Below are 27,194 nucleotides of genomic sequence, written 5' to 3'. Positions count from 1 at the left end.
CAGCTTCACAGCTCCGTCGATTAACATCTCTGACAAAACACACTGACATTTAAACAAAAGACCCACCTGCTAGTAAAGAGGCTAGTGAATCACCTTTGATTTATTTGGCAATGTGGCGAAGTAAACACTCGAACCCTCCTGTTAAAAAATAGGTACATAATGATACAATCATGCCTATAATAACAGTGCAGTATTTTGCACACGATAGCACTAGAACTCTTCAGAGCAGGACAGCGAATGTCTGGAGAGGATGCTGTGCTCATCTGTCCTCCCTATAAGAGTTTAAGGGGATGCCTCTGTGCTCCTCTCTGATCATCCCAGACAACCAGGTGAGAATCTTGGTCATCTTGGGCAGTCTCAGCCAGTCCAGCAAAGCTTTCTGTCCCTCAGTGTAGTCTGTTTCTTGAAGCAACTCATCACCTGCGCCAGTACTGCAACAAAAAAGTAATGCAGTGCCATCAGTCACCTCCAGGGGGAGGATGAGACAGCCTTCCCCCACACATTTGGGAACAGGTAAGTTATTGGGGTTTGAATGAGTAAGGATCTTGATAATTCTGGATTCTGGACATTTGCCTTTGCTGCTTAAAACCATTGAGTCTCAGTTTTTTTTATACTGTACAATGCTGTCCAGATCAGAAATATACACACAAATATTGCCATGATTTCTGACTCTGTTGATGTCATTTTATATATCATGTGTACTTCATACAGTACATGGCCTGCTATTGTAGAGGAAAGTGGAAATTCCACCCCCAAGAAACCAAATATTCTCATATCAAAGATGTGGGGAACACTTATTGAAAAATGCAGTATTTTAAATTATAATTGTTTTTTGGAGTTTGGCCAGAACAAACGCTTAATGAAAAATCAGTTAAAACTGACTATAATTTTCTATTTTCCAAACTGCGAATTATTGCATTGAAACCAAGCAAGATTACAATCTAATAGTAATTGGCAGAATACGGATTGCTCTTAAAGGGCCAGAAGTCTAGCTATACTGAGAGGCATTAAAAATACAATAAATGGCATTGGGTCCAATGGATTGTATTTGGATGTCACTCAGTAAACACTGTCAGGTCAAAATGAATTAATATCACATAAGAAATAGGAACAAGAAACACATAACTGAGTAATTACTGTGTAAATTCAAATTCAAACGTAAGCATAGGCTGAAAGCATTTGGGGTTTTAATGTTTAAATATTCAGAGATCAACCAACAGTAAAAGCAAACCAACAATATGTATACTTACTGCTAAGTCATCATAAATGTATTCTCTTCAACAGTTAAAGACAAGGAAACAGCCTGCCTACATGTTTCTGCAGTTTCACAACAGGAATAAATGTTTGTGAAGGCGTCTTTTTGGCTTTTCACAGAAATGGTGAAAATGACGTGCGTTTAACCCAGGGATGTAAACCCAGGATGACCTGCTCACAAATATTATTACAGTTAACACACCTGTCACCACAAGGGCTTCTGCAGCTAAAATGGTTTATTTTCTGTTTACTTTTCAGCTTGAAATTTCTACTTAGCAGCTACTCATCTGAAAACTGGCCACTGGGGTTTGGTTGAGCTCTGCAGCACATAAGCTGGGTGGACATCTGCAGTCTGTGAGCAGGTCAGGCCAAGGGGAGAAGAGTAGCAGCAGGGAAAAGCATCTGTTATCAGCTTGAGGCAGAGTATTGAATAGCACATTTTCACAATCCCAGTTCCTTTGTACCTGTCTGAATGCTTCAATTAATATGCTATAGTGAAAGACGCTGGGCACCTCTAATGGCATTTTGAACAACATGTGTGGAAAGGTGACACTATGAAAAGAAAACTCAACAGACAGACAAATGGTGAGAAGATGATTCCCTGATAAGCACTGTACTAGCAATTAGTGTGTTCACGCTACTCAAGAACAAGCAACTTTAAATTTGATACATTTCTATCTTCTGGAAAAGCCTTACATTTTAATTATGTTCCTGTGTTAATTAACAGATGCTAATGGATAACCGATAGCACCCCCTAATAACAGACACTGGCAGGACCATCCAATGATGCTTCTGGATTTCAAGACTGGCGGCTGGGCGGAAGCTTTCGTTTTGCCTAGATCAAAGTTATTAACGCAGAAATACACAGCAGTACCCACGCAGACCCTCGGGTACATGCAGGCCCACACAGAGATGCAGACAGTGGAACACAACTGCAGGAGAGAGACGCAGAGTGCTGACCTGGGCGAATTTGTGGATCTGTTCCACCACGGCAGCAAACAGCGCCCCCACACTCTCGTCTATTAGGCTCTGCATGTAGTGCACCGCCTCCTCATCGGACAGGTCCAGTCGGAACTTATCCTGCACCTGTGTAAGGCCAAAAGCACAAATCAGTTAGATTAGCTCATTTCTCATTCATATCCTCCAATAACATAGATCACTCACCATTGGCATCTGCCAATAAAACCACCCCTCACCCCAATTCAAACAGTTGCAAATTTGTATTATAAAACCCATCCATGAATGTGGGTGGGATTGTGGGAGTTGGAAACATGCTACCCAGCCATGACGTTAATATCTTGGCTTCTTTCAAGAAACAGCATGATGAGATCCTTGGATCAATCAGCAACTAATGACAAAAATGAGTATAAGGGCTTATTGGCCTCCTCACTTTTGGAACCGTTCTTATGATCTTAAAACAGGAGAGTTTCTTGCCAGCTCACCTTTTTAACAGTCTTGTCGGGCTCGAGGGCGATGTCAGGGATGTTGGCGTCCACCATGAGAGAGAAGAGATTGAGGATGAGATTGGAGTACCTGAGAGACACAGGGGAGGGAATCGAGCTCAATCACACCTGGACACCACCTCTGAATCATACGGAGTCTGACTATAAGGCCAGTATTGTCAGGGCGGTGTGTGTGAAGCAGTGTCTGTGACCTTCTGTGTGCATTTACTGTAGAGGTACGGTAGAGTTTGCTGTAAGACAGCTCCTTCCTTGTCAGCAGATGGCTGTGTGTGTACCTGCGCAGGTGCAGGAAGGCAGTGTAGCACTGTTTCCTGAACTCCTGGTACTGCTCACTCTGCATGCCACCCATCCCTTCCACCATCTCCTTACTCAGCTTCATGGGGGGCGGTAGCGGCTTGGGGTCCCGTCCCAGGATGTATCCGAAATCAATGTGGAACAGCTTGCCTGAATATTAAGAAAACAAAACAAAAACACAGAAAGAGAGAGAGATTAGGTGGGTCATGATCTTTGTTCTCCAGAACTGATAAACTCTTCCTCACAAATTGGTTCTGTACTACTCTAATTACTGACTTTGTTCCTCTGAACAGTGAGACAGCATCTGTCAAACATAATTCCTAAGCAATAAACAAACTCAACTCTGTCCCTCTACACTCAATATAGCATCAACATGCATTCAGGTTTGACAGTTTGTATAGAGGACTGTCAGTGAGTACACAAGTGTGATGATGTACAGGTCTGTCAGTGTGAGGACAGGTATGAACATGTGTGCAGGTCTTTCAGTAACTATCATTGATCAACTATCAGTAACTATCACAGGTCTGTCTGTGTGGGGATAGGTGTGTCAGTGATTATATAGGTCTGTCAGTGTGAGGAGGTTGTCTACGAATGTACTAGTGTGATGCTGTGTGAAGACGATCATGGACAAACCTGTCTTGGTGAGCAGTAGGTTGTCAAGATGCCTGTCTCCCACTCCTAGGATGTAGGTGATTACACAATATCCAGCTGTAGGACAAAGTGGATTAGCAGGAGAGTTAGAGACAGAGCAGTTCAAATATCAAATACATACCTAATATATTATGTATGTCCTCATATAATAATATAAAAATACTGATGCCTTGTATTTATATAGCTGTTTAAAACCCAAAGGATCTCAAAAAACATTACTTATACCAGGGGACCCACTATCCAGTACTGAAGTGCAGACCCACTTGGGCAAAATACAGCAGCTCCACCTGGACAAAACACAGCAGCAATTCTGCACCAGCAGTCCTACCTGAGCAACAGACAAAGGTCATTCTTCACCAGTAGCCGCACCGCACAGAAGATTATGGGGAGGAGTGATAAACTGTTCAACTAAAAGGGAACTTTACAAAGACCAGATTGAATAAACCCAGAGCAGAATTCCACTAGGACACCACTGTTACCACTCCACTCTTTCAAAAAGTGTGATGGGATCTTTAATGACCAAGTAGTCTGGACCTTGGCTCATCAAAGCAACTGTACCTCCTACAGCACACTGGTCCTGGTCATCATACTGGGGGCTTTGTTTTAGAAAGTTTAGTCCAGATTCTGGACAGAGCACCACCTGTGAGTCCAAAAACATAATTTACAGGAGCGACCAATTTTTCCTTAGCGGATCCCTATCCAGGCCCAGTGTTCAGGTGAGACCAGGTTACAGGGTGGCAACACTGTGCTTGGGCACCAGCAAGGCTCACAACAGAGATGGGACAAGAGACACTTCTGACTTCAAGAATAGATGTTGACAAGCTCAGTCATGCTATACTGAGGCACAGATAAAACACCAGAGACACATTAACAGGGGAAACAGTGGCTCAACTGTACAGGTGGGGACAATGTGAATACTGGTCTCTCTGCACGTGCACAAATGTGTCGTTGAGAACAGAGGTGATAAATAACATGCCTCTGGGCCCAGGCTGTGGCAGGCTGGTCTCAAGAGGGATAAAGAGGAGGGATGTGTGAGTGCAGGCTCACTAGGGAGACTCACCACAGCTCTTGACGTAAGTGTCCATGACCTCTGCACTGATTCCATATGGCCCCTTGTCACTAGGAGCATGCTTCCGGAAGAAATTCTGCAGAGATCAGAGGGGGGACGAGAGACAGGCTGTGACTGGTTAGACTGGAGGCATTAGAAAATGATTAAACTGGTAGAAGATGTATTAACATGAGGGCTGGCAGGTTAGGCAGGAGCAGAGAGTGGAAGACTGTAGGTAACAGCAGGGGTCAGCAAGCAGTGAGGAAAAGCAGGAACTGACAAAGAGCCATACAGATAGTTTGTAACTGTACCTGTATGCTTCCTTCAGTAGCCAGGACCTCAGCAACAGGGACTGACTGAATAAACTGCATGAACCCTGGGAACAGGAGCAAAAACACCAACTCACAAAGAGGAAACAGCACCAATCGAATACTGTGCAATTCTCTGGATGAGAAACTGAACTTAGATCAGTCAAGCCCAAAACAACCCTGACATCCTGATGCTCTTCTCTTGAAACAGACATTGGAAGCACTGGCTACTTATAGTCTCCGTTTATCTCGGGAGCCTTTAGTTCTAAAGGTAATTCCCAATAAAAACCCACAGTGACCAAAGGGAGGTACTCTTCTCATGTTAAACTATGTTTGCAGCACTGTTCCTAAAAGCATGCATGCTGTAAGAGGATTAAGTTTAATTTTCCAGAAATTCATAAACGTCTCTGGAGGGTCACAGGCTGGGAATATCAATTTAAAGGAGCACATATGAAAGGTTACAAATGAGTAGCAACCATTTGGCCCATCTAGCCCATTTGATACACTTAGTATCTATGGTTCCTTCAGAGAAGACAGGGTATAGACTTCAACAATATGGCTTCAGCTGTAGACTAGGAGCTAAATCAAAGGGTGGTCCTGGACTGCAAGTCTGATAACACTTTGAACCGCATGGTGTGTCACGGGTCTCACCATGTTTGGTGCTGGTGGCTAGGACCTTGTATGGTGTCAGCTTCAAGTCCAGATTCTCCTTCCTCAGCAGCTAGAAGAGAGAAGGGTGAGGTTGAGGACTACAATTTGATTTGCTTTGATTATTTTATTGCACCTTTATTGCAAACTATACTGTTCAGTGCCATAGATGTGAACATGAAAACCTTAAAGGAGGAAAGGGAATCAGTGAAAACTACCCAGGACAGGAGGAACATGCTACGCAGAGCAGTTTTAGTTAGCAAAGGAACAGGTAATAGGTTTATTCCATGCTGAAAAGAGAAGAAAGAAAACACAAGGTTTCGGCCATGGAGCCTTCTTCAGGTGTCAGAAGTTTTAGTTAGGAAAGTGCTGCCGATCTTAACTTCAGAGAGATTTATTTGCAGAGAAAATGCAGTTTCTACACTTTTCCCGAGTGAAACTCAAGAACCCAAGCCCATAATGGAGAATAATCTGGCCAAAAAGCTAAATGTAAATATTTTTATTAAAGATCTGTGCAGAGAGCCCCTGGTGCAACATCAGATTTATAACACCCAAGACTAATAAACTGGTTCTTGGCAGTTAAAAAATACACACCCAGTGAAGAGAAATCTCAGTGATTTCTTCCATGAGCTCCAGTAAGATGGCATGACTGACTGTTTAGAAAGCTGCATGAAGGATATTTGGTGTCCTGGAGTCAGAAGTCAACAGCTAACAAGGTCTGTTTTAGTGCTGTCTCTCTGGCTAAACCCTGACTGCAAAGGTTCAAAAAAGCCATTGACATGTAATTGAGCTGCCAATTTTTTGTTCCAGAATTTGTTCAATAAAAGAAACTATAAACTGTAATTGAGACAGTAGTTGAGTATTTGAGGCTTGGTGTGGTTTATGTGTGCTTTTTAAAAAATGAGATGATAACATCAAGTTTTAAACCTACAGGAACAAGGGTAAAGTTCAGCAACTCAGTGATGAGATTAATTAACAGATCAACAATTGGGAAGCTATGAGCTTTGAGCACGGATGAAGGGATGGGGTACAAGATACAAGCAATAGATTTCATTTTAGCTACCAACTCACAAAGGCAGCATCAGCAGCAGTACAAAAATAGCTCAAACACATGAGAGATGGATAAGGTTAGGTTTGCAAATTCAGCAGTTGGGTATTAATATGCACTTTATTGTGGGGGGGGGGAATGCAGAACCTAGATCATTTCTAGAAATTAGAAGAGTTGTGGTCCTAATACTATCCCTGTTGTATTTCACTAATTACATCATCGCAGCTGGAGAATGCCCCCCTTAACTATACTCTCCGCTCCAGCAGCAGGCTCTGTCCTGTCCTGACCTTGTCCATGAGCGAGATGATCTGCAGGATGAGCTGGTCCTGACGCAGGTCGTCGCCATGTTTGAAGATGACGGGATAGCGACCCCCGTCTTCCGTTTTGAAAATCAGCTTGGCTGGCATCAAGGCGCTCTGAGCGTGGACAAGCAGAAAGAGAGTCAGGACAGCCTGGGACTGCCACCGCGACAACACCAGAGAGGAAGCAAATGATTCTCACGAGCACGACACTGCCCGAGACAGGCAGGCCACGGGAAACGGGCTCACTGTTCGTACCTTGAAGAGCGTGGCGGTGTCAGGGATGATGCCCCGGATGCGCACCCCCGGCTCCAAAGGGAGAGGGATGGGTTCAATTTCAGACAAGTTGACCTTCTCATTATCTGCCAGCAGGGCCTGCAGACGCTCCGTCTGGAATACACGACTCTCACTTAGACACAGATTCAATACACAAGCTGGGGTGCAAAAGTAATTATCATTGTGCCACTGGGAAAGTACATCACAATGACTGTGATTTTTACCATGTGTCCTCACTCTTCAACTATGAACCTGTTCCAAGTTGTCAAGATGATTCCTTGCCCAACCATTCCCAGTGTGCAACACCAACCATCCACATGGGCACCGAAGGGCACCATCACGCTCACCTTCTTCTTCCTGTTGCCACTCTCCCTCTGCACGGCTTTCATCAGCTGAACGAGCCGGTCCACAAATGTCTGCTGGGCTGCCAGGAGTGACCGCATCACTCTGACACTCTTATCACCCTGAGAGAGAAGAGGCAAGTGGGTCAGGCAGACGGAGAAGAGGAAGGCAAGAGCACCAGAGAGGGACAGAGAAAGAAAAGCATGAGTGTGCTGTGATGGTATTACTGTAATGTCTGGGGTTCAGTCTGAGCTGCAGACACGTCTGCACAGAGAGACAGGGACCAAGGAGAGACAGACCTTGAGAAGTGCCTGGCTGAAGCGCCTCATGACGTTGATGTACATTTCGTGGGTCTTGGGGTCCCTCTGCTGAGTGTCCTGGTCCTCACACTCCACAATTACATACCTGTGGACACAGACAGTTAGCATATTGCAGCCTACCCAGAATGCAATTTCATGCAAACTGGTTCACACAGCTCTCCTGATGCCACCTGATACTGCTGCCCTCACCAACACACACACACACTTCCCTGCACTGGAACACCACACAGCACAGTGCACTGCTATCACTATAATACACACACACTACAACATCAGACAGCACAGTGCTCTTCTGTCACTGTAACATCACATAGCACAGTGCGCTGCTGTCACTGAAACACACATTGCAACACCACACAGCAAAGTGCACTGCTGTCACTGTAACACGCACTGCAACACCACACAGCACAGTGCTCTGCTCTCACCAGTACAGGTAGTTGGCCAATGTGGAATTCTTGCAGGCACGGGAGATGAGGAAAGTACACAGATCCTGCTGTAACACACAACGTAATGTTTGTTAGACACTATGCATCAATTAAACACTCTCAGAGTATTAATTACATCATTGTTCCACCTAAAAACAGAAACTGCACGAGTTACTCTACCTCTTCTACAATCAGCTGCTAAATGATATAATCAGATCTTAGACAATAAGAAACAGAAGTAACGCTTGAGTCCTTTAACTCTGTGATACATACAGTGGTGTGAAAAAGTGTTTGCCCCCTTCCTGATTTCTTATTTTTTTGCATGTTTGTCACACTGAAATGTTTCAGGTTTTTATTATTAGGAAAAAAAAAATCCAAACCTACATGGCCCTGTGTGAAAAAGTGATTGCCCCCCCTGTTAAAACATAAATCATCTGTGGTTGATCACATCTTTGGAAAGCGAGTTCAATTGCTCTAGCCAAACCCAGGCCTGATTACTGCCACACCTGTTCTCAATCAAGAAATCACTAAAATAGGACCTGCCTGACAAAGTGAAGTAGACCAAAAGATCCTCAAAAGCTAGACATCATGCTGCGATCCAAACAAATTCAGGAACAAATGAGAAACAGAGTAATTGAGATTTATCAGTCTGGAAAAGGTTATAAAGCCTTAAGCTTTGGGACTCCAGTGAACCACAGTGAGAGCTGTTATCCACAAATGGCGAAAACATGGAACAGTGGTGAACCTTCCCAGAAGTGGCCGGCCGACCAAAATTACCCAAGAGCGCAGCGACGACTCATCCAAGAGGTCACAAAAAACCCCACAACAACATCCAAAGAACTGCAGGCTTCACTTGCCTCAGTTAAGGTCAGTGTTCATGACTCCACCATAAGAAAGAGACTGGGCAAAAATGGCCTGCATGGCAGAGTTCCAAGACAAAAACCACTGCGGAGCAAAAAGAACATAAAGGCTCGTCTCAGTTTTGCCAGAAAACATCTTGATGATCCCCAAGACTTTTCGGAAAATACTCTGTGGACTGCCGAGACAAAAGTTGAACTTTTTGGAAGGTGTGTGTCCCATTACATCTGGCGTAAAGTAACACAGCATTTCAGAAAAGGAACATCATACCAACACTAAAATATGGTGGTGGTAGTGTGATGGTCTGGGGCTGTTTTGCTGCTTCAGGACCTGGAAGACTTGCTGTGGTAAATGGAACCATGAATTCTGCCGTCTACCAAAAAATCCTGAAGGAGAATGTCCGGCCATCTGTTCATGACCTCAAGCTGAAGCGCACTTGGGTTCTGCAGCAGGACAATGATCCAAAACACACCAGCAAGTCCACCTTTGAATGGCTTAGAAAAACAAAATGAAGACTTTGGAGTGGCCTAGTCAAAGTCCTGACTTGAATCTGATTGAGATGTTGTGGCATGACCTTAAAAAAGCAGTTAAGGTTCGAAAACCCTCCAATGTGGCTGAATTACAACAATTCTGCAAAGATGAGTGGGCCAAAATTCCTCCACAGCGCTGTAAAAGACTCATTGCCAGTTATCGCAAACACTTGATTGCAGTTGTTGCTGCTAAGAGTGGCCCAACCAGTTATTAGGTTTAGGGGTCAATCACTTTTTCACACAGGGCCATGTAGGTTTGGATTTTTTTTTCCCTTAATAATAAAAACCTTCATTTAAAAAATGCATTTTGTGTTTACTTGTGTTATCTTTGTCTAATATTTCAATTTGTTTGATGATCTGAAACATTTCAGTGTGACAAACATGCAAAAAAATAAGAAATCAATTTTTCACACCACTGTATAAGGTCTGCAGTGCAACCAAATGCAACATCAAGAAACAGATTGACAAAAAAATTCAGTATCATTATACAGGGAGGGATGTGAAAATATTATTCTCATTCATTTCGTACATGTACTTCATTTGTTAATGCTTATATCAAGTCTTTCATACCTAATATACAACTTTGATACTGTATTGTCTAAATCTGAGAAAAATAAAAAATCCAGCTTGCTTTCAGTGCTGAGGAGTTCAGACCCGAGATCCCATATCTGCATTTTAAAACATGCATTTCCAGCCCTGTTCCCAGACAGCGCCAATATAGCAGGGTCTGAATACCATCAGATATCCAATTTCTAAAGATATGGAACAACTCTATTAAGTCAAGATTATTTAGAACTAAAATCTAAGTACTCTTCAACCCTCAAGGACCAGCATTCTCTTGAATGTCTTGACTGACTGATCAATAGCTTATAGGTGACCTACAGAGGCTCTCCACGGTTGGAGATCCCAGATTTAGGGTGACCTGCAAGACTCGCTAGATTGGGGCTTTCCGTAACCAGGATTGGAGAACCCCGATTTAGGGTGAGCTATAAAACTCCACAGAATGGGCCTCTCTTGTATCAGGGTTGGAGATCCCAGATTTAGGGTGACCTGTAAGACTCACTGGACTGGGGCTCTCCAGGACCAGGGTTAGAGATCCCTGCATTAGGCCAACACTGGACGCTTAATATCTATGAGATACAGTACATATGGCTGTTTAAACAGTCCCTGTCAAACAGAGACACAGAAGCTGTTGTTGGAAGTCACCCTCACCCTCCTCACCTCCAGACTCTCACTGTCCTGAGCCTCCTTTCCTTTCTGGGTGGGAGCGCTAGTGCCAATGGGGGCAGGACCAGACAGGATCTGAGAGCTGAGAAACAGAAGCCGTGGATAAAGGATCTCCAACATAGAAAAAGACATGAGCCAAGAACTCAGGACGTACAGTATGCAGCCCTGTGCCTGCTACATCTCGAGTAGCAGAAATAAAATACTCAAAAATACTTCTTGAGGTGACAAGTCAGGGAAAGGTGTATGGTGATCCTGCCATACAGCTGGAAGATACTGACAAGTAGCAGAAAAATATTAAAGACACAAAATGAAATAATAAACATGTAGAACTGCATTACCGTGTTCTTGCTTAACATCTTGTTCGGCCTGGCAGATAATTGCCCCATGTCCTATACTCCCCTAGGATCCTCGTCTATTCCATCAACTCTCCTTCCTCTCTCTCCTTCTCTCCGGGCTCACCTTGCACTGGGGACTCTACCCCTCTGCTCCACTCTCTCTCAAATTTAAAGAGCTTTACTGGCATAACTGGTGAATTGCAGCAGTAGCAATTAGTAAACATTTAGAACAGTGACATATGTTTATCACAGAGGATCGCTCACTGTTCCTCAGGCTGTGACAGGAGATCACATAGTGGGCTGCCAGCTGTGTTTCCTTCTCCCTTCCCCAGTAATTTATAGCTTTCTGATTTTGGCAAGTGTGTGAACTCAGGGATTTGACTTGCTATAAGGAAAAAGGGTTCTCAAATCCATGAGTTCTTTTCTGCACTTCCTGCAGTGCATCTGTGTCTCTGCTTCTCCCTCCTGGGAGTGGGAACACAGCTTGCCTCTCCGAGCAGCCAAATCTGCCTGTGTTGTTCAGTTTCTATGTGCAGGTCTCCACCTGGCTCAGGCCAGAGAGCTTCAAACCCAAAAGGCTGAGGGGGCTCTCCTCTGTCTTCAGCTTTTTTCAGCAGATCCTTGTGGTAGTAGGAGTTCTGCTTTTCAGTTGAACCCAATATTATATTATTCTCTTCTGTATATTAATTAGCAATGGTAAGGGTATAATGAGCACAGCCCTATACACATTGTTTGGCATTCCTGACAGCAGCTTGTCTGCTGTCTAATTCCTTCTCAAAAGTGACAAAAGTGATCGTTTTCGTTTTCGATGGAGTTACAATATCAGTGGGGTTGATAATGCAGAGCATTCCTCTCATGGTGTAGAAATCCCTGTGTACCTTCTTCAATGCCCTCACTGCTGGGTCAATATTATCACCTGTTCATATCTCCCAGTGTCCCGCTCTCCTGAGCCCCCATGGTTGATTCTCCTGTTGCCAGGCTTACCTGTCGATGTTTCCTAGTGTCCCACTCTCCTCCAGGCCCCCTTGGCTGTCTTTCCTGCTCCCAGGCTCCAGCCCGCTGAGGATGTCATTGAAGTTCTCGTACTTCAGGGCCTGGACAAGCTGCAGCAGGTACATCAGCAGATCCTGGGAGAAGAAGACCAAGAGATGTAATTTCCAAATCCAAATATAAAATTCAGTAGTTCACCAACATTTTTCTTCCTCCCACCTGGCTCCCTATTGCTGCTGGGATCCGATTCAAAACTCTGAAATATAATAGTTTGTAAATATTTCTAAAAATATCAGGCAATTAAATCTGGATACCAGAAAGCATCACCCCTGCCACACAACTGGTTTATTTCTGATGATCCCAGGAGAGCTCAGGAGACTTTCTGCTTACTGCCACTTGCAAAGGTTGTAGATATATATAGAGACACACTCATTCGCTCGCATGCTTGTTGGCTGAGACTTGAACCTCGACAGCCTGGCCCCACCCCTGACCTCGTCGTCAGCCTGCTGCAGCCGGGCCACAGCGTATCTGCGGACAGTCGGATTGGTGAACTGCGAGGACAGCAGCTCCAGGGAGTCCTCCACATCCATGGGCTTCCACTTGCCCAGCAGCTCCAGAGCCTGCTTGGCTTCCTGAGGCAGTGCCCAATTCACACACTTCAGGAACTTCGTCAGAGCCTGGGGGAAGAGAGCCGAGACGGGATATTAACAAAGAGCGCCAGAGTCCAGAGATTATGTCCACTAAGAGAGAGACAGAGAGAGGACAAGAGTGAGTATATCCACTGAAAGACAGAGAGAAGACAAGAGCAAGTGTGTTCACTGGGAGACAAGGAGAGGACAAGCGTGAGTATGTCCACTGAGAGACAAGGAGAGGACAAGCGTGAGTTTGTCCACTGAGAGACAAGGAGAGGACAAGCGTGAGTTTGTCCACTGAGAGACAAGGAGAGGACAAGCGTGAGTTTGTCCACTGAGAGACAGACAGGGAGAGGACAGGTGCGAGTACGTCCACTGGGAGATGAGGAGAGGACAGGTGCGAGTATGTCCACTGCGAGACAGACAGGGATAGTCAAGTCTGTCTCCAGGTCCTGACCTTCTCCTGAGTGGTGAGGTAGTATCGGAACTTCCAGACCAGGTCCTGCTCCTCCGAGCTCAGCTGCTTGGTGGGGGGGTAGCTGACGATGATCTAAAACCAGAGACACATTGATGATGGGAGACACCATAGACACAAACACACAACTCACTCTGCAGCGTCACAGGCACACACTGTCTCCGAAGGTCCACACCCAGAGGGACCTCTCCCTCAGATACGCTGCACAGACTCACATTGAGCTGGTCGCGGGTGGCAGCGTTGGGCTTCAGGTCATGGTCAGACGGGCCACTGCGCAGACTGCGAGCCAGCTTGTGGTGCTTACTCTCCACCAGGTTCTCCTGCAGACAGCCGGGGAGAGGGAGTGAGCAGGGAGGAGCAGAAAGAAGAGAGCGACAGCAAGTTGGCGATTGGAAGAAAGCAAAATTAGAGAGACAAGGTGAAAGAAAGTGACAGCATGTCGGAGAAAAACCCAACCACGACAGATCTCATAGTGCCAGAATCATGAGAACAACATGAATACACGAACCTTCTAGCATTGTGTTACTTTTTCATTCCAGCATCAATGAGTTGCTGATTTTTACAGGCTGGAAACAGACATACAGTATAAATGAATGAACAAAGAGTTACATTTACCTCACGGTGCTTATAAGATCTTTGATAACTCACACCTGGTTTCTTTCTACTAAAAACACAAATCTGGCACTCTGATGCATAAGAATGTAAGAGAGTATGCAAACAAAAGGAGGATATTCAACCCGTCACTGGCTGTTTGACTGTTTCACAGACAAGTGGAAGTAATACTTTATCCAGCAAGTTCTAAAAAGAGCTCAACGGCTGGTCCTCCACCATCTGGCGTATCTTACTCTCTCCTAAATGAATTTGCATTTGCAAGCCCAGGTCTATGTTTCACTATTGAATGAGAAATCATTACTTGAGTTAACTTTATCTACACCCTTTAGGATCTTATATACTTGGATCAAATCTCCTCTCAATCTCCTTTATTCTACACAGAAGAGTTTTACCTCCATTAAACTGTTTGCATATGACAGTCCCCTGAGATCAGGAATCATTCTTATTGCTTTTTTTATTCCAAGGCTATAATATACTTTCTGTGGTGCAGTGACCAAAACTGAACATGGTATTTTAAGATCTGACTAGTCGATTTCAAAGCTTGAGCATAACTGCCCTGGTTTTAAATCCCACACTTTTTACTCTATATTCAACACTTGAGAAAAGCTTTTGGCTCCTGATGGAGAAACTGCAGGTTTGCAGAAAGACAGTAGGAAGGGAGTAGCTACAGATTTTGAAGTATTCTGCCACAGGCCCAGACATACACTGTAAGTACAACTTGGTACAACCATCACCAATTTTTGTCATTTGTACTTTGTAGTGTGCTGCTTGCGAACAGAGAAGTGCAACAGCAGGGCCTAGACTGAGCACCACAGCCACAGACTGATGACAGAAACAGTGGGCATCTATATTAGCTCCCACTAAAGAAATTCACACACAGCAAGACCCTGTGCATTGCTGTTCGAAAATGACGACCAAACTTTACAAGACCTTTCAAACTGCTTCCACTCCTGAAAAGAGCAAAATATAAAAGGAAGTGGAAAATGAACTAAAAGAGTGACACAGAGTGACATAAGATGTCACATGAGATGCATAAACACTTACCATGGACATCTGAGGGTCAGGCACCTTAACAATTTCAGAGCTGGTGAGGAGAGGAGCAGACTCATCGCCGTCCTGTTGGAAGAGAGCCATCAAGTTTGTACCATAACTGACCATTCAGCGCTTACAATTGTAAGTAAAAGCTCGGGCAATCCTGGTCAAACTGCAAGTTTCATTGACTATCTAAATGAAAGGACGCTAACACAAGCTCTGCAGGGCACAAACCTAAACATGACATATTTCTGCACATTTTAATGCACAACTCCTATTTACTGAATTTTACAGATTGAAAAAATAAAACAGTGAATGTGGTATGTGCAAAAGTTCAGGTGCCCTGCCACTCAGTACTGAAGAACACATCCTTTGGTAGAAATCATAGCGTCTAAATATTTCTTGTAGCTAGTTAAGTCTCTACTCTTGATTTAGGATTTGTTTCCGCACTCTTCCCTGCAGAACTCCTCTACCTCAGAAATGTTCTTGCTTGCACACACTGCATATTGGAGGTTTCCCCACAGACTTTCAATAATATTAAAGTCTGGGGACTGTCACGGCCATTCCAAAACCGTAATCTTTCCCTCCTGTTTATACTTCATGGTTGATTTTGAGGTAAGTTTTGGATCATTGTCTTGCTGAAATATCCAAACTCTTTTCAGCTGCAATTTCTCACTGGTTCTGGGACATTATCATCTAGGATTTTTTTTCTATTTGGTTGAATCAATTCTTTCTTCCACCTGCACAATATTTCCTGTGCCAATGGCTGCCACACAACACCAAAATATAATAATCTAAAAAAATGCTTAAACCGTTTGCAAGGTGTTGTTTTCTTCAAAAGGTTCACCTGTTTTTCTCCAAATGTATCTTTTGTACTTGTGGCTAAAAAGTTCATTTTTTGTTTCATCAGTCCACAGCACTTTGTTCCAAAATGTTTCTGGCTTAAGACATTGGCTTTTGTGATGAAGTCGCAGGAAAGGTTTCCTTCTGATGACTCTATAATGCAGATAATTTTTGTGCAACAGGCTGTGGACCACTACTGTGTTGTCAGCTAATCCTTTCTGCAGGTCCTTTGCTGTGATATGGGGGTTCTTCTTTGCATTCCTGACCAGTCTACAAGCAGTTCTATCAGAGATTTCTCTGGGTCTTCCAGATCTTGCCTTGACTTCTAGTTAACTTCCATTTCTTAATGATATCTCAACATCCCGAGAGGTTAGAAGGGTCAGAGTATTTATTCAACTCTAGAATTGTCTTCACCAGGCTTAACTTAAGGCCTAAGGACTCAATCAAGTTTTGAGGCCTTAAAAAAAAGTATTAATAAATCAAATTTTTGCACATGCCACATTCACTGCTTTATTTTTTAAAATCTGTTAAAATTAAGTAAATAAACAGTAATTGTGCATCAAAATGCAAAAAAATACGTAATGTTTAAGTTTGTACCCGGCAGAGGTTGTGTTAACTTCTTTTCACTTAGAGAGTCAGTGAAACATGACACTTGACCAGGGGTCCCCAAACTTCTGCATTCAACTGTATAACCGTATCATTGTGAGCAGACACACACAGATAGAAGAATCACATCAAAACAAACTACTTGTCCAAAACTGCAAAAAAACCACACAAGAGCACACACAGGTCATCCAAATAAAACTGCTTTTTAACACAGTAGGTCACAGGGCCTCATTATCATCCTACACACAGAGTCTCAGCCATCTCAATCACAATCTGTTAGCTCTAGTCAAAGCCATACTGCATACCGAGCAGCGCTTTCACTGTGTAATATTCTTAAACCACCACCAACTAAAAACAACATGACAAGAAAACAGAAGTTTCAAAACAGGAGATGAGTTCCGTTAACCCTGTGTCCTGAGAGTTATCTTTTCCACAACAGAGCACTGAAAGCATTATTAGCATCACTGAAGCCGGTGTTATCCATAATATTTTTTTTTTCCAGTTGAAGGACCCTTCCAAATGCCTACATGTTGCTCTATACAGAGTGTTTGGGCAGATTGCTCAAAATGGCTAACAGAATGAAACAATCTAGAAACTTTACAGCACATAATTCAATTCAATACATTATTACCATAACAACTAGTTACATGGAATTTGCTTTGGTTAGCTCTTTCAATTAAAGATATACAATAAAAATATACAACGTACAGCCATAAAGACATCCTAAACACACGGCAGTAATAAAATAAATAACAGCGAGATAAGTAACAGTGAGGCCTGATGGAGTAACAGTGTATTAAGTGGTAAGCAGCACGTCAGAAGGCATAAACCAATCAACAAGCTCATGTGACACAGACAAGCAGAGCAGTAGGCAATGCTGTAGAGCCCTGACCTTCTCGTAGTAGACGATGCTGTACTCTCTCTCTCCGTTCTTCACACGGGGAAACTCCACCATCAGGTACATGAAGTTGGAACTCCTCTTCTCGCTCTGCAGACAGAGACAAGTAGGATAAAGGTGGCCTCAAGTCATAATAAACAGGACACAATGAAAAGGAGAAGAGATCTCAGATGAGCAGCTTTGATTGGACCATAAGACACCTCCCTCATGTGGCAGAGAGAGCCAGAAACTGCCCCAGTAATCTGAGCACTGGAAGAGTAATGAACTTTTAAGAAAGGGCCTTTTTCCAAGCTGTCCCAGTGAATAAAGAAATCGTAAACTATGACAAGCACACACTGTGTTTTATTCCCCATCAGTAGAGGGTGCAACTATTCATCTTTATAATTAGCTTATTCGCAAGTGGGTGTCACGACCTGATTTTGACTTGATAATTATTCACACTTCCTCTATTCATTACTACAGAAGTTTTTCAATGTCATGGGGAAAAAACTAAGGCCAGGTGGTGAATTCCACTCCCCATCTACAGTAGCTACCTACTATCTAGCTACAAAGGCAAGATTAATGTACTAGTTTACGAACTAACAAGCAATCTTATTATTGTAACTACACAATACTATCCTGAACAGGACATTATCTGACCACAAGAACTAGTTTGATTACATAGGATTCATCAAAGATGTAGGCTACACATGATGCCAACCAAGAAAGAAGAATATGGAGGAAGAGCTTTGTGCTTGAAACACGTTGCTATATTCTCTTTTCTGTCAGTATCAAGCCATCAGAGTGTTCCTTTTGCTATTGACGTGCCGTTTATTATTTTGTGCTCATTGAGGCAATAAGTCTTTTTTCCACTTTGAAATTTAAGTGGCAAGTGACGTAAGGAGACGACATTCAGCTGTAAGGAAACCCTGTATAACAGCTCTCAAGGGTCCAAATCCTAATGCAAGAGATTTTCCGTCAAGAACTGTGATTGCATACTATCTGTACTGATGGTTACTTTTATTCATGTACGTTGGTTAATTAATGGAATTGCAAGTTTATACAACAATTTCAATTTTTATGTTCATTACTTAAGTTTTTGAAAATCAACCTAGACTACAAATAGGTGAGATTTCCAGACCAAACAGTGAGACCGCGACATGTGGTCCCAATACATGCTATGTGATTGTGTAGCATCATGGCTGCTGGCTGGCAACTGATCTTGAGGTACACCATATTAAACAGTATTTCAACATGGATTCTTGTGTACTTTTCGTCGGTGTTCATGCAATTGGTGTGCCTGATTATTTCATAATTATTATTGTGCTGTTACAAGATAACATTGCGTTATTTTGCAATCATCACTGTTTTATGAGGATATAATTCTGGTAACACATGACCACCAACAGCACCCTATTTCTCAAGTTGCTCAAGTTAAGTGTGTCTTGTTTGTAAAGGGCACAAAACTACAGAATTTAAAAGAGCTATAAGTGTTAAAGGCATTGGGAGAGCAAAATCAAAACTTATGTCTGCTTCCCAGTCAAGTAATTTCTATTTGTTATCATGAAATTAAAACAAAAATTAAAAAACACAATACATATTTGGTTTTGGGTAATCTGTTGTATACATTTGATCACATTAAAACAAAAAAACTTTGTGTTCTACCCAGTAATTCCAGGTGACCATAAGTACTGGGGCACATTCACTTCAAGCTGATTTGTAAAATGTAATATTTGGCTGCTTTTCCCTTTGAGACAATAACAGGGCTGCTGGGACATCAGTGTTTTCCTCAGATTGTAAAAGGCATTATCAATTTTATTTAAATCTGGAAACTAACATGGTCAGTCTACGATTTTCCACTTTTTTCTCCTCATTAACTCCTTGGTTGCGGCTGTATGTTTTGGGTCACCATCATTCTGCAGTCCCTTTCTTTCTCCACACTTTACCTTCCCATCACTTTGGAAAAGGTTTATCTTGGTGTCACTGGCCCAAAACTGCACTGCCCCATCTTTGTATTGCTGAATAAAATTAGAATAATCATAAGTTTTATTAGAATAAAATTAATATCTTGTGTTCTTGGTGCTTATCTTGTGGTGCTGTGTTTGTAATCCTGCTGCCTCTGTCTTCTGTAAACTGTTCGGGGAATTATACCTGTGGTGTCTTTCTTCTTCAGTATATTGCCGATGTTTCTTCTGCCTGGTTTCTATTCTGTAGTTGTAACGAGTTTTTCAAATATTCTCACTTAAATGCTGGTAATTTCTTAAACAGAAAGTTCTTTGGTTTCCATTGTGACACTGAAGTCAAAGTGTGTTGTCCAACAACAAACACCTGAACTAACAAGAGACACCTGTCCCAATGCTTTTGCTCTTTCAAAATAGAGGTTCTACTCTCTCGGTTTGTTCAAGTGTCCCAAGGGGGGAAAACTGTATTGACAAATAAAATACTGTTTTTACAGAAATAAAATATATTTTTATCATGATTATTGTTAAGTTCAAAGTGATAATCCCAGTTTAGACTTCTACAACATATTTTACTCTTCAACCAGTGAATGACACTGCTGCAAAGGGAAGGACATGTGTCCGAGATCACACCTGCACTCCAGCACCTTGAGGAATGGATCATCTCTTGAAGAAGTTCAGTTGAACAATTTAGTAACTAAGCTGTAGTAACATGCGATACGCCAATACTAACCGAAATACTTCCAACGGGGAGTTACTGGGGGGTAGTGAGGAGGATTCCCATTCCCACAGAGGGACATATGGACAGACAGCACCAATGGGCAGCTCACCTCATTGATCATCTCAATCTCCCGGAAGGTCAAGCGGTCCAGCCAGTCCACCTTCACCATGTGACCCTGCCGGTGAGCCTTCGTCAGCTGGAGAGGGGCAGAGCAGGACAGAGGTTATAAAGGGTAGAGGCAGAGGAGGTTCGGGCAAGGGCAGGACGGCAGGAAAGAGAGCGCGAGTGGTGGTTGACGTGTGCAAGAGCAGGTTGTGCAGCACAGCTGTCCCAGTACTTACTCTGAGCATGCCACGGCAGCAAACCAGCACCGCAGGGCCTGACACAAGACTCCTATAAACACAGCAGTCTGATCCATCTCAGCTTTACCAGCTGTGCACCCTTTAACATAATATACTAATATAGTACACCCACATATCAGTTTATTTCAAACTTTCTAAATCAACATCAATATTCAAAAATGTTGTCAAAATAAAATAAGTCTGCATAGCCAGTACCCGGTTTTGACTAGGAAAGAGCTTGTGGTTGGTAAAACCTGAAATTGATCAAACTGCTGTTCGATGGGTGTGTTAGGTTCCCCCTGCACAGCACTGATGAGCAAAGCCCTACCCTCAGATCTGCTCTACCAGGAAGGACAAACATATCTTTAAACGCCACAGTGTTAATACACACATCCCCAAGTAATAACTCATCTAAAGCATTGAACCCCTGTGCTGGATTACAATAACTCTGAGAAAGTCACAGATGAAAAGCAGCCACTCAGCTAAACTGGCTTGCTGGGTTTCTAACAGACTATTAGCTGAGGATGTACAAACCGATCTGATTGTGTAACTCAGATGGAGGTATTTCATATCCTGGCTCACCTACTGGAATGGGACTGATCAGATGTGATTAGATTAGACTGAACTGGTCAGGTTTGAATTAGGCTAGCCAAAGGCAAAATTACCCAGGCTAGATCAACAATGATATATCTGAATTAAAAGGAGTGAAATGGACTAGAATTTAACAGCTCAAAGTAAATTATCCCCTTCATCTCTAACACAGTGTAGATTCTTTATCTCTTTTCCTACCTTGGCAACATTCCCCCTTTCTCCCAGTAAGGGCGGTCATTTGCATTAATTCTGATTAGGTCATTTACGCTACAGTAGTAGTAAATCAAAATTAACATTGGATGCAAATTTAAGACACAAACGGTCAGCTGTTACAGTGTCAATTTTGTTTACAGACCCATAATTTTCAAGATCCAATACACTTATGGGTATAATCTCTTTTTTGTCTTTGGTTAAATTATTGACATTTTTTCTTGTTAGAAACTAACCCAGTTTTAGCTTTCAAACGAGCGCTAACAACCTTTTAAAATTTAACAAGAAGCGGAAAGTGAGGTAAACACTGGTAGGTGTTCCTCGCCCATCTCTTTCCTGTTCCTCAGAGCAGCATGTGGGAGATGACCTATGTGAGCACATTTCTCCTGCTGCCTCAGCCAGGCAAGGGTGAAGTGCCTGGAGTGTTGTACAGGCACCTCAAGAACAGTCCCAGCTTATATCAAAACCTGTTAAGGTCATGAGGGTAACTTAACATCTGGTGTATGACAGATTTGTTTGACTGTCCCTCAGGACTATGTTCATGCATTTGCAAGAGACCTGTGTACTCCTGCAAAAGATGTGTTGCCAGTCAAGTCAACTACCTTTCTTTCGTGACTTTCAGACTTTCCTGTTTGCGAAACCTCTGTTATGTTCTGATAACATAAATGCCGAGCATCCATCAAAATGTCCCAGCTTCTCTGATGGAGGTACTTGACACGTCTGCTCTGCTATGGGCTCTGGTTAGCTCTGTACGCCCATGCTCTGTGGGTGTTAGGACATTCAGGTTGCAATGCACAGACATGCCAGGTCAAATGTAATTTCTGTTCCCTCTTTTCTTATTGTTACTGTTTCCTGCTTTAGTTTACATACATTTTTTCTATAAATCTTTTTGCGTTTCTGTGCAGTGTTTTCAAAGAAGCTACGTGAAGACTGCTGTTATACACACACTATCCATCCACACCCCGTCACAAAGAGCCCATGCACAGCAAGGAAAGGGCTTAGCCTAGAGACCTCCCCTGCTCTTACTCACATCACTGAGCACCTCCAGATCAGGGAGCTGTGAGAAGAGAAGCTAGTCAGTCTCCAGAACACCCTCACTTTAGCCTGATGGGGGCTAAACACAAACACCCCCCACTGAGAGGCACCTGCCCCACTACACACGGGCCAGGGAGAGGAGGACTGGCTGAATGCTACTGCAGGACTGAAATGCTTGAATGGTTCATAAATTTAGAAACCAAAAACAGTTCCAATTACTTTACAGGTACATTGCTGATATAAAGTCTACATGCCCTTTCCAAAACACTAATCCTAAAGACAAAAGGTTTAAAGTTTATACATCACATTTAAAACACACGGGTTTTGTGATTGTACTGGGACCTAGAAATATGAACTCATTCATATTCAATTCAATTTTAGTTTTATTCATCCATACACCTTTTGGAACTACCATACGCACCACACATCCTTTGTCAATGAAATAGCCCCACTCACATCTTAGCCTTTTAAAATGAACTGGCCCCACCCACCACGCAGCCTGTAGATGAACTGGCCCCACCCACCACCCAGCCTGTAGATGAACTGGCCCCACCCACCACACAGTCCTGCCCCTTAACTCTTTTAAACCCATCAATTTGCTTCAGTCAGGCACAACTCACTCTGACGTTATGAATAACTACCTCCCATGCCATCAATCACTATGTATGGGCCCCACCTTGGCCAATCGTCCCATCTGGTCCTCAGAGAGACTGCTACTAGTGCGCCCCGGGGTCGTTGTGGGGTCAGAGCCGTCCCCCTCGACTCCTGGCCACACTTTCAAATCGTGCATCCCCTGACGAAACATCCTAAGGGAAAGGGAGAGGGAAGAAAAACATCCGATTAATAAAAGATTAAAATCAGTGGTTCTAATTTCACTAAACATGCACCAAACATGTTTCCTTCATACCGCTACTGCTAAACAGTTTAAACTTTTGTGCTCTGATAGCCACACAAAACTATCCTCGAAACCATGATTGCCCATCCTGTGAAAAAGCACTGAGCATCTACGTCACAAGTGTAGCAGCAACCAAACACACAAAACCCGTATTTGCACAAACTGCAGTACAGAGCAGGGAGTGAAGGACCTGGAGGAGAGGATTCCTGCAAACCTCAGGGCGACGTCGCCAAATGGGGCTTGTCCACAATGAGGGAGCACTGGAAAGGACTGTGGGCCCTGTACAGGGACCAGGGAGGGAAAACCTGTTCTTTTGAGCTCATGCAGAGGACTGGATGACCACAGTTTCAGAGCTGGGACAGGGAAAAGGCATGGACGAAAGCAATTGGTAGCTGTTTATCAGAATGCAAATCCAGCCCACATGTGAATTGTGAATATTTTATAACTATTAAAGAACTTTTTACAACTTTAAGTAATAATCCTATGCAGTGTTAGAGAGTGTACTCACTGTAAGATTGATATACATTGTGGAATCAAGTTTATTTTGTTAATTAAAAATAAAATAAACCATATAGATTGGGAGCTTTTCAACTTTGGTTAAAATCTACCAAATTATTCTCACAATGCCATTAAACAGCAAATATTATTAGTATTTTTAATATTATTATTCTTGAATTATTATTAATGGAAAATATTATTTTATTATTATTAAATTATGATGATGATGATGATGATGATTATTATTATTATATTATTAGATAGCTCTTCACTGACCAGCTCTAGTTTTGGCTTTAAATTACTACAGCTTCAGCAGAAAAATGCCACCTGCCTTTTCAGACAGTGAAAGACACAGGATAAAAACGGCCTTGTCTGTGACGTGAGGAGGCGTGTTTTATTCCTCGCCGTGCAGGGCGCCGTACAGCGGGCCCAGGGGTTCCGGAGCACTCACCCGTACTTCCCGAACAGGGCGACGGTGGTGCCCCCCACAGGCACGGCTCGACCCGGCCCGTAGACGTCCCACACGGTCAGGGCCACCTGCGCGCTCTGGGGGAGGTCGGGGTACTTCACCGGCAGGCGCAGCCACTCGTTCCAGCTGCAGAGACACACAGGGACTCACTCACGCTCACCCACGGCCCAGCCTGGGCTGGGTACCGCACGCAGCACGCTCAGAGCTGCTGAAAACCTCTGCTCTTCAGTCTCATGGGATTCCTGTGCCCACCGGGGCAAGTCAGGATCTGAAAGCCCAACGCACACCCCTTCCTACCAGTGCATACTCACTTCCACCGCGTGCTGAAGGCCTTGTAAGCCGTGCGGACAGGCAGGGCCAAGGGCTTGCCCTCAGCAAACACCTGGCAGGTGACATACAGATCAGAGCAGCTCTCCTGGTACAGCCCCGAGAAACGCAGCATGGGGTCCTGCAGCAGAGCCTTGTAGCTCTTTTGCTCCCTCTTCCCCTCAAGACTGCCTCTGACGGAGAGATAACCAAGGTATATTTACTGTACAGAAATAAAACCTTATTAACACTGTATACAGACACAGTGCACCAAGACAGGGACTGTGGGGTCAATACTGACACACTGCATCGAGACGGGGACTGTGGGGTCAATACTGACACAGCGCACCGAGACGGGGATTGTGGGCTCAATACTGACACACTGCATCGAGACGGGGACTGTGGGGTCAATACTGACACACTGCACCGAGACAGGGACTGTGGGGTCAATACTGACACACTGCATCGAGACGGGGACTGTGGGGTCAATACTGACACAGTGCAACGAGACAGGGACTGTGGGGTCAATAGTGACACACTGCACCGAGACGGGGACTGTGGGGTCAATACTGACACAGTGCACCGAGACAGGGACTGTGGGGTCAATACTGACACAGTGAACCGAGACAGGGACTGTGGGGTCAATACTGCAATACTCCTCTCACACACACAGCCACAGAAAAGAAAAGAAATACAATCACTTTGCAGTATCATGTTTATAACTTTTTTGACCTTAACAATATTATGGGAAAAGCTAATTGAATTTCTCATTGAGTATGGAAATCAAGCAGTTGCGTCTTGTGTAAAAAAAACCTTTGGAGAACTCACAGTGTTGTGCAAGTTACATCTACCTTACTTTTCTTGCATCTTTAAAGGGCCGATAAATGCCTTGTTTTGGATTTGGATTTGCTTTCCTTCTAATAGAAGTTCTATACAGGAGAGAGCGTGACCGCCAGCCCTGCGAGGTTATTATTGTTTGTGAAAGACAACATCTTCATTAATATTACAAGCGAGTCTGCCGGAACTAATAATATCCTCATCATTAATTAATACGAACTGCAATACGAAAGATAAACTTTATCCCGTAATAACAGCAAAAACACTTACATTTTTAGCTGCACGTTGATGTCAAGATCGCAGCTGTACACGTAGTTAAATTTGTCAGTTTCCGACATGGCTGGGTCTTCAGTTTCTCGTAAAGCACCCAGCACCCGATGTAAGACTCCCGCTGTATTTACTAAAGCAGCGGTTTGTTAGCACCGAAACTACCGCAACAGTCGGTCCTTCTGGACCGTCTCTCTTTTAGCGTGCGGTACTGTTTGTGTGCTCTACAAACCCCCGCTTCTTCGTGGCAATCCTATTCAGAGGAAACGCTCTGCGTCCCTACAGCCATGTTGTAATTATCACTTCTGAAAACAAAAAAGGAAAAATAACAATCACTCGAAGACAAACATAATCATTGCCGAGCCCATCCAGTGTCGTGGATATACAGATAGATCCTAATGTTCTGCTATTGTTTCATCATTCCTGGACTGAGTCCCTGTTTCCTGTCTGCTGAACTGTTTGATTGGTTGAAGGAAGCAAAGGGGCGGTTTTTAATTTCCTGCCGTTCTTGGTCTTAAAGTCACAGTCAAGGAATGGACGTCGGCTTTGCCTCATTAGAGGAGCTAAATAGGCCTATATAATACATGAAGAGTTCGGAGTGCAAGTACATGGGTGATCAAAGGAGGTTAAATTATTAATTTTAAAATAAAGCAAAAGGATGTGCAATCTCCTACTAAGCAGAACTTTTGAGATTATAATCAACCCAATTATTATTAACCCAAAGTCATAAAATATTTTAACTCAGCCTCTCTTGACAGTATAGTTACAGCACTCCAAAAAATATCAACCATATTATCCAGCTGTATTCAGAAAGGATCATAGCGATCACTATTTCATAGCATATATTAGAAGCTGCTTTAATCTTCCTTAAATTATCTTATTATAAATGTTTTTAAAGTTTATGTTTTTTTGTCAAAATAACCTAATGAAGTGCTGCAAAATATTTGTAACCTCTCGAATACCCGTTTTAAAGATTGCTTAATGATATTTCCTTCAAGAGTACACACATCGTGAGGTTCAGATGTTTTTATTCCTTCCCTAGGGACCCTAAGCAGTTCACGAAGATTGATTATTTAAATGTAATTTAAGATGTTAACTCTGAATTAAAGCTAGCATGATTCCAAAAATTAGCAGCAAAACCAAATCCTCCTTTTTCTCCACTGTTCCAACTACAGGCAACTCGCACATCCACCTCCACTCCAACAACTCCAATAACATTTTATACTCCACTGCACTGACTATATCATCGGTACCTTCAGTTCCAATACCATTCTGCTGGCTTGTGAACTGTTTTCTACTAAACACTTATAAAACTAAATGTTTGCTTTTCAATGAAAACTAAATTGAGCTCATTTAGTAACTATCACTGTTTTTTTTTTTTACTTTAAGCTAAACTTGGAACAAGAAATGCTTTAGAAATATCTAAGGATCTGCTTGAACAGTGTTTTAATATTTGCAATTCCTAGGAGGAAAGCTAAAGCTAAAGTCATGTCTGAGTGTCCTTTATCAACCCAAATTGTGATTTACCTGTTCCTTTAGGTCATGTCATTTCAAATGTCTGTATTCCCCATCTTGGAGTGTAGTGATGTTTACAAAAAACATAATGTATAAAATAGCTCTGCTGCGAGATGGAGCACAGCCACCCTCCACATCACTGATCCACCCATCAGTGG

The 27,194-nt window shown here is 43.1% G+C and overlaps 1 protein-coding gene across 5 annotated transcripts; it reads right to left on the bottom strand.

The window, feature by feature from the left end:
- Positions 1 to 80: 80 nt before the first annotated feature.
- Positions 81 to 25,915, bottom strand: pik3c3 (phosphatidylinositol 3-kinase, catalytic subunit type 3). 5 transcript variants are annotated; one of them, XM_069189063.1, is made up of 26 exons: positions 25,525 to 25,915; positions 24,423 to 24,611; positions 24,094 to 24,237; positions 22,926 to 23,055; positions 22,245 to 22,271; positions 20,182 to 20,268; positions 17,409 to 17,504; positions 15,080 to 15,151; positions 13,639 to 13,743; positions 13,406 to 13,498; positions 12,808 to 12,993; positions 12,311 to 12,453; positions 10,977 to 11,073; positions 8,377 to 8,441; positions 7,931 to 8,036; positions 7,637 to 7,753; positions 7,272 to 7,403; positions 7,002 to 7,130; positions 5,670 to 5,739; positions 5,022 to 5,086; positions 4,723 to 4,807; positions 3,645 to 3,719; positions 2,993 to 3,161; positions 2,697 to 2,787; positions 2,215 to 2,340; positions 81 to 431 (listed from the first exon to the last, which is right to left on the bottom strand). In XM_069189063.1, exons 1-26 carry the CDS (start codon positions 25,590 to 25,592, stop codon positions 417 to 419), a joined length of 2,682 nt encoding a protein of 893 aa, XP_069045164.1. In that variant the 5' UTR covers positions 25,593 to 25,915; the 3' UTR covers positions 81 to 416. The 5 variants fall into 5 exon arrangements, with proteins under 5 accessions (XP_069045164.1, XP_069045167.1, XP_069045165.1 ...); XM_069189066.1 differs by having other exon boundaries at positions 10,986 to 11,073; XM_069189064.1 differs by having other exon boundaries at positions 8,377 to 8,444; positions 10,986 to 11,073; positions 25,525 to 25,914.
- Between the last annotated feature and the right edge of the window lie 1,279 nt (positions 25,916 to 27,194).

Source organism: Lepisosteus oculatus, chromosome 1, assembly GCF_040954835.1.
Source record: "Lepisosteus oculatus isolate fLepOcu1 chromosome 1, fLepOcu1.hap2, whole genome shotgun sequence".
Lineage (NCBI taxonomy): Eukaryota > Metazoa > Chordata > Actinopteri > Semionotiformes > Lepisosteidae > Lepisosteus > Lepisosteus oculatus.
This window is presented reverse-complemented; position numbering and strand designations above follow the sequence as displayed.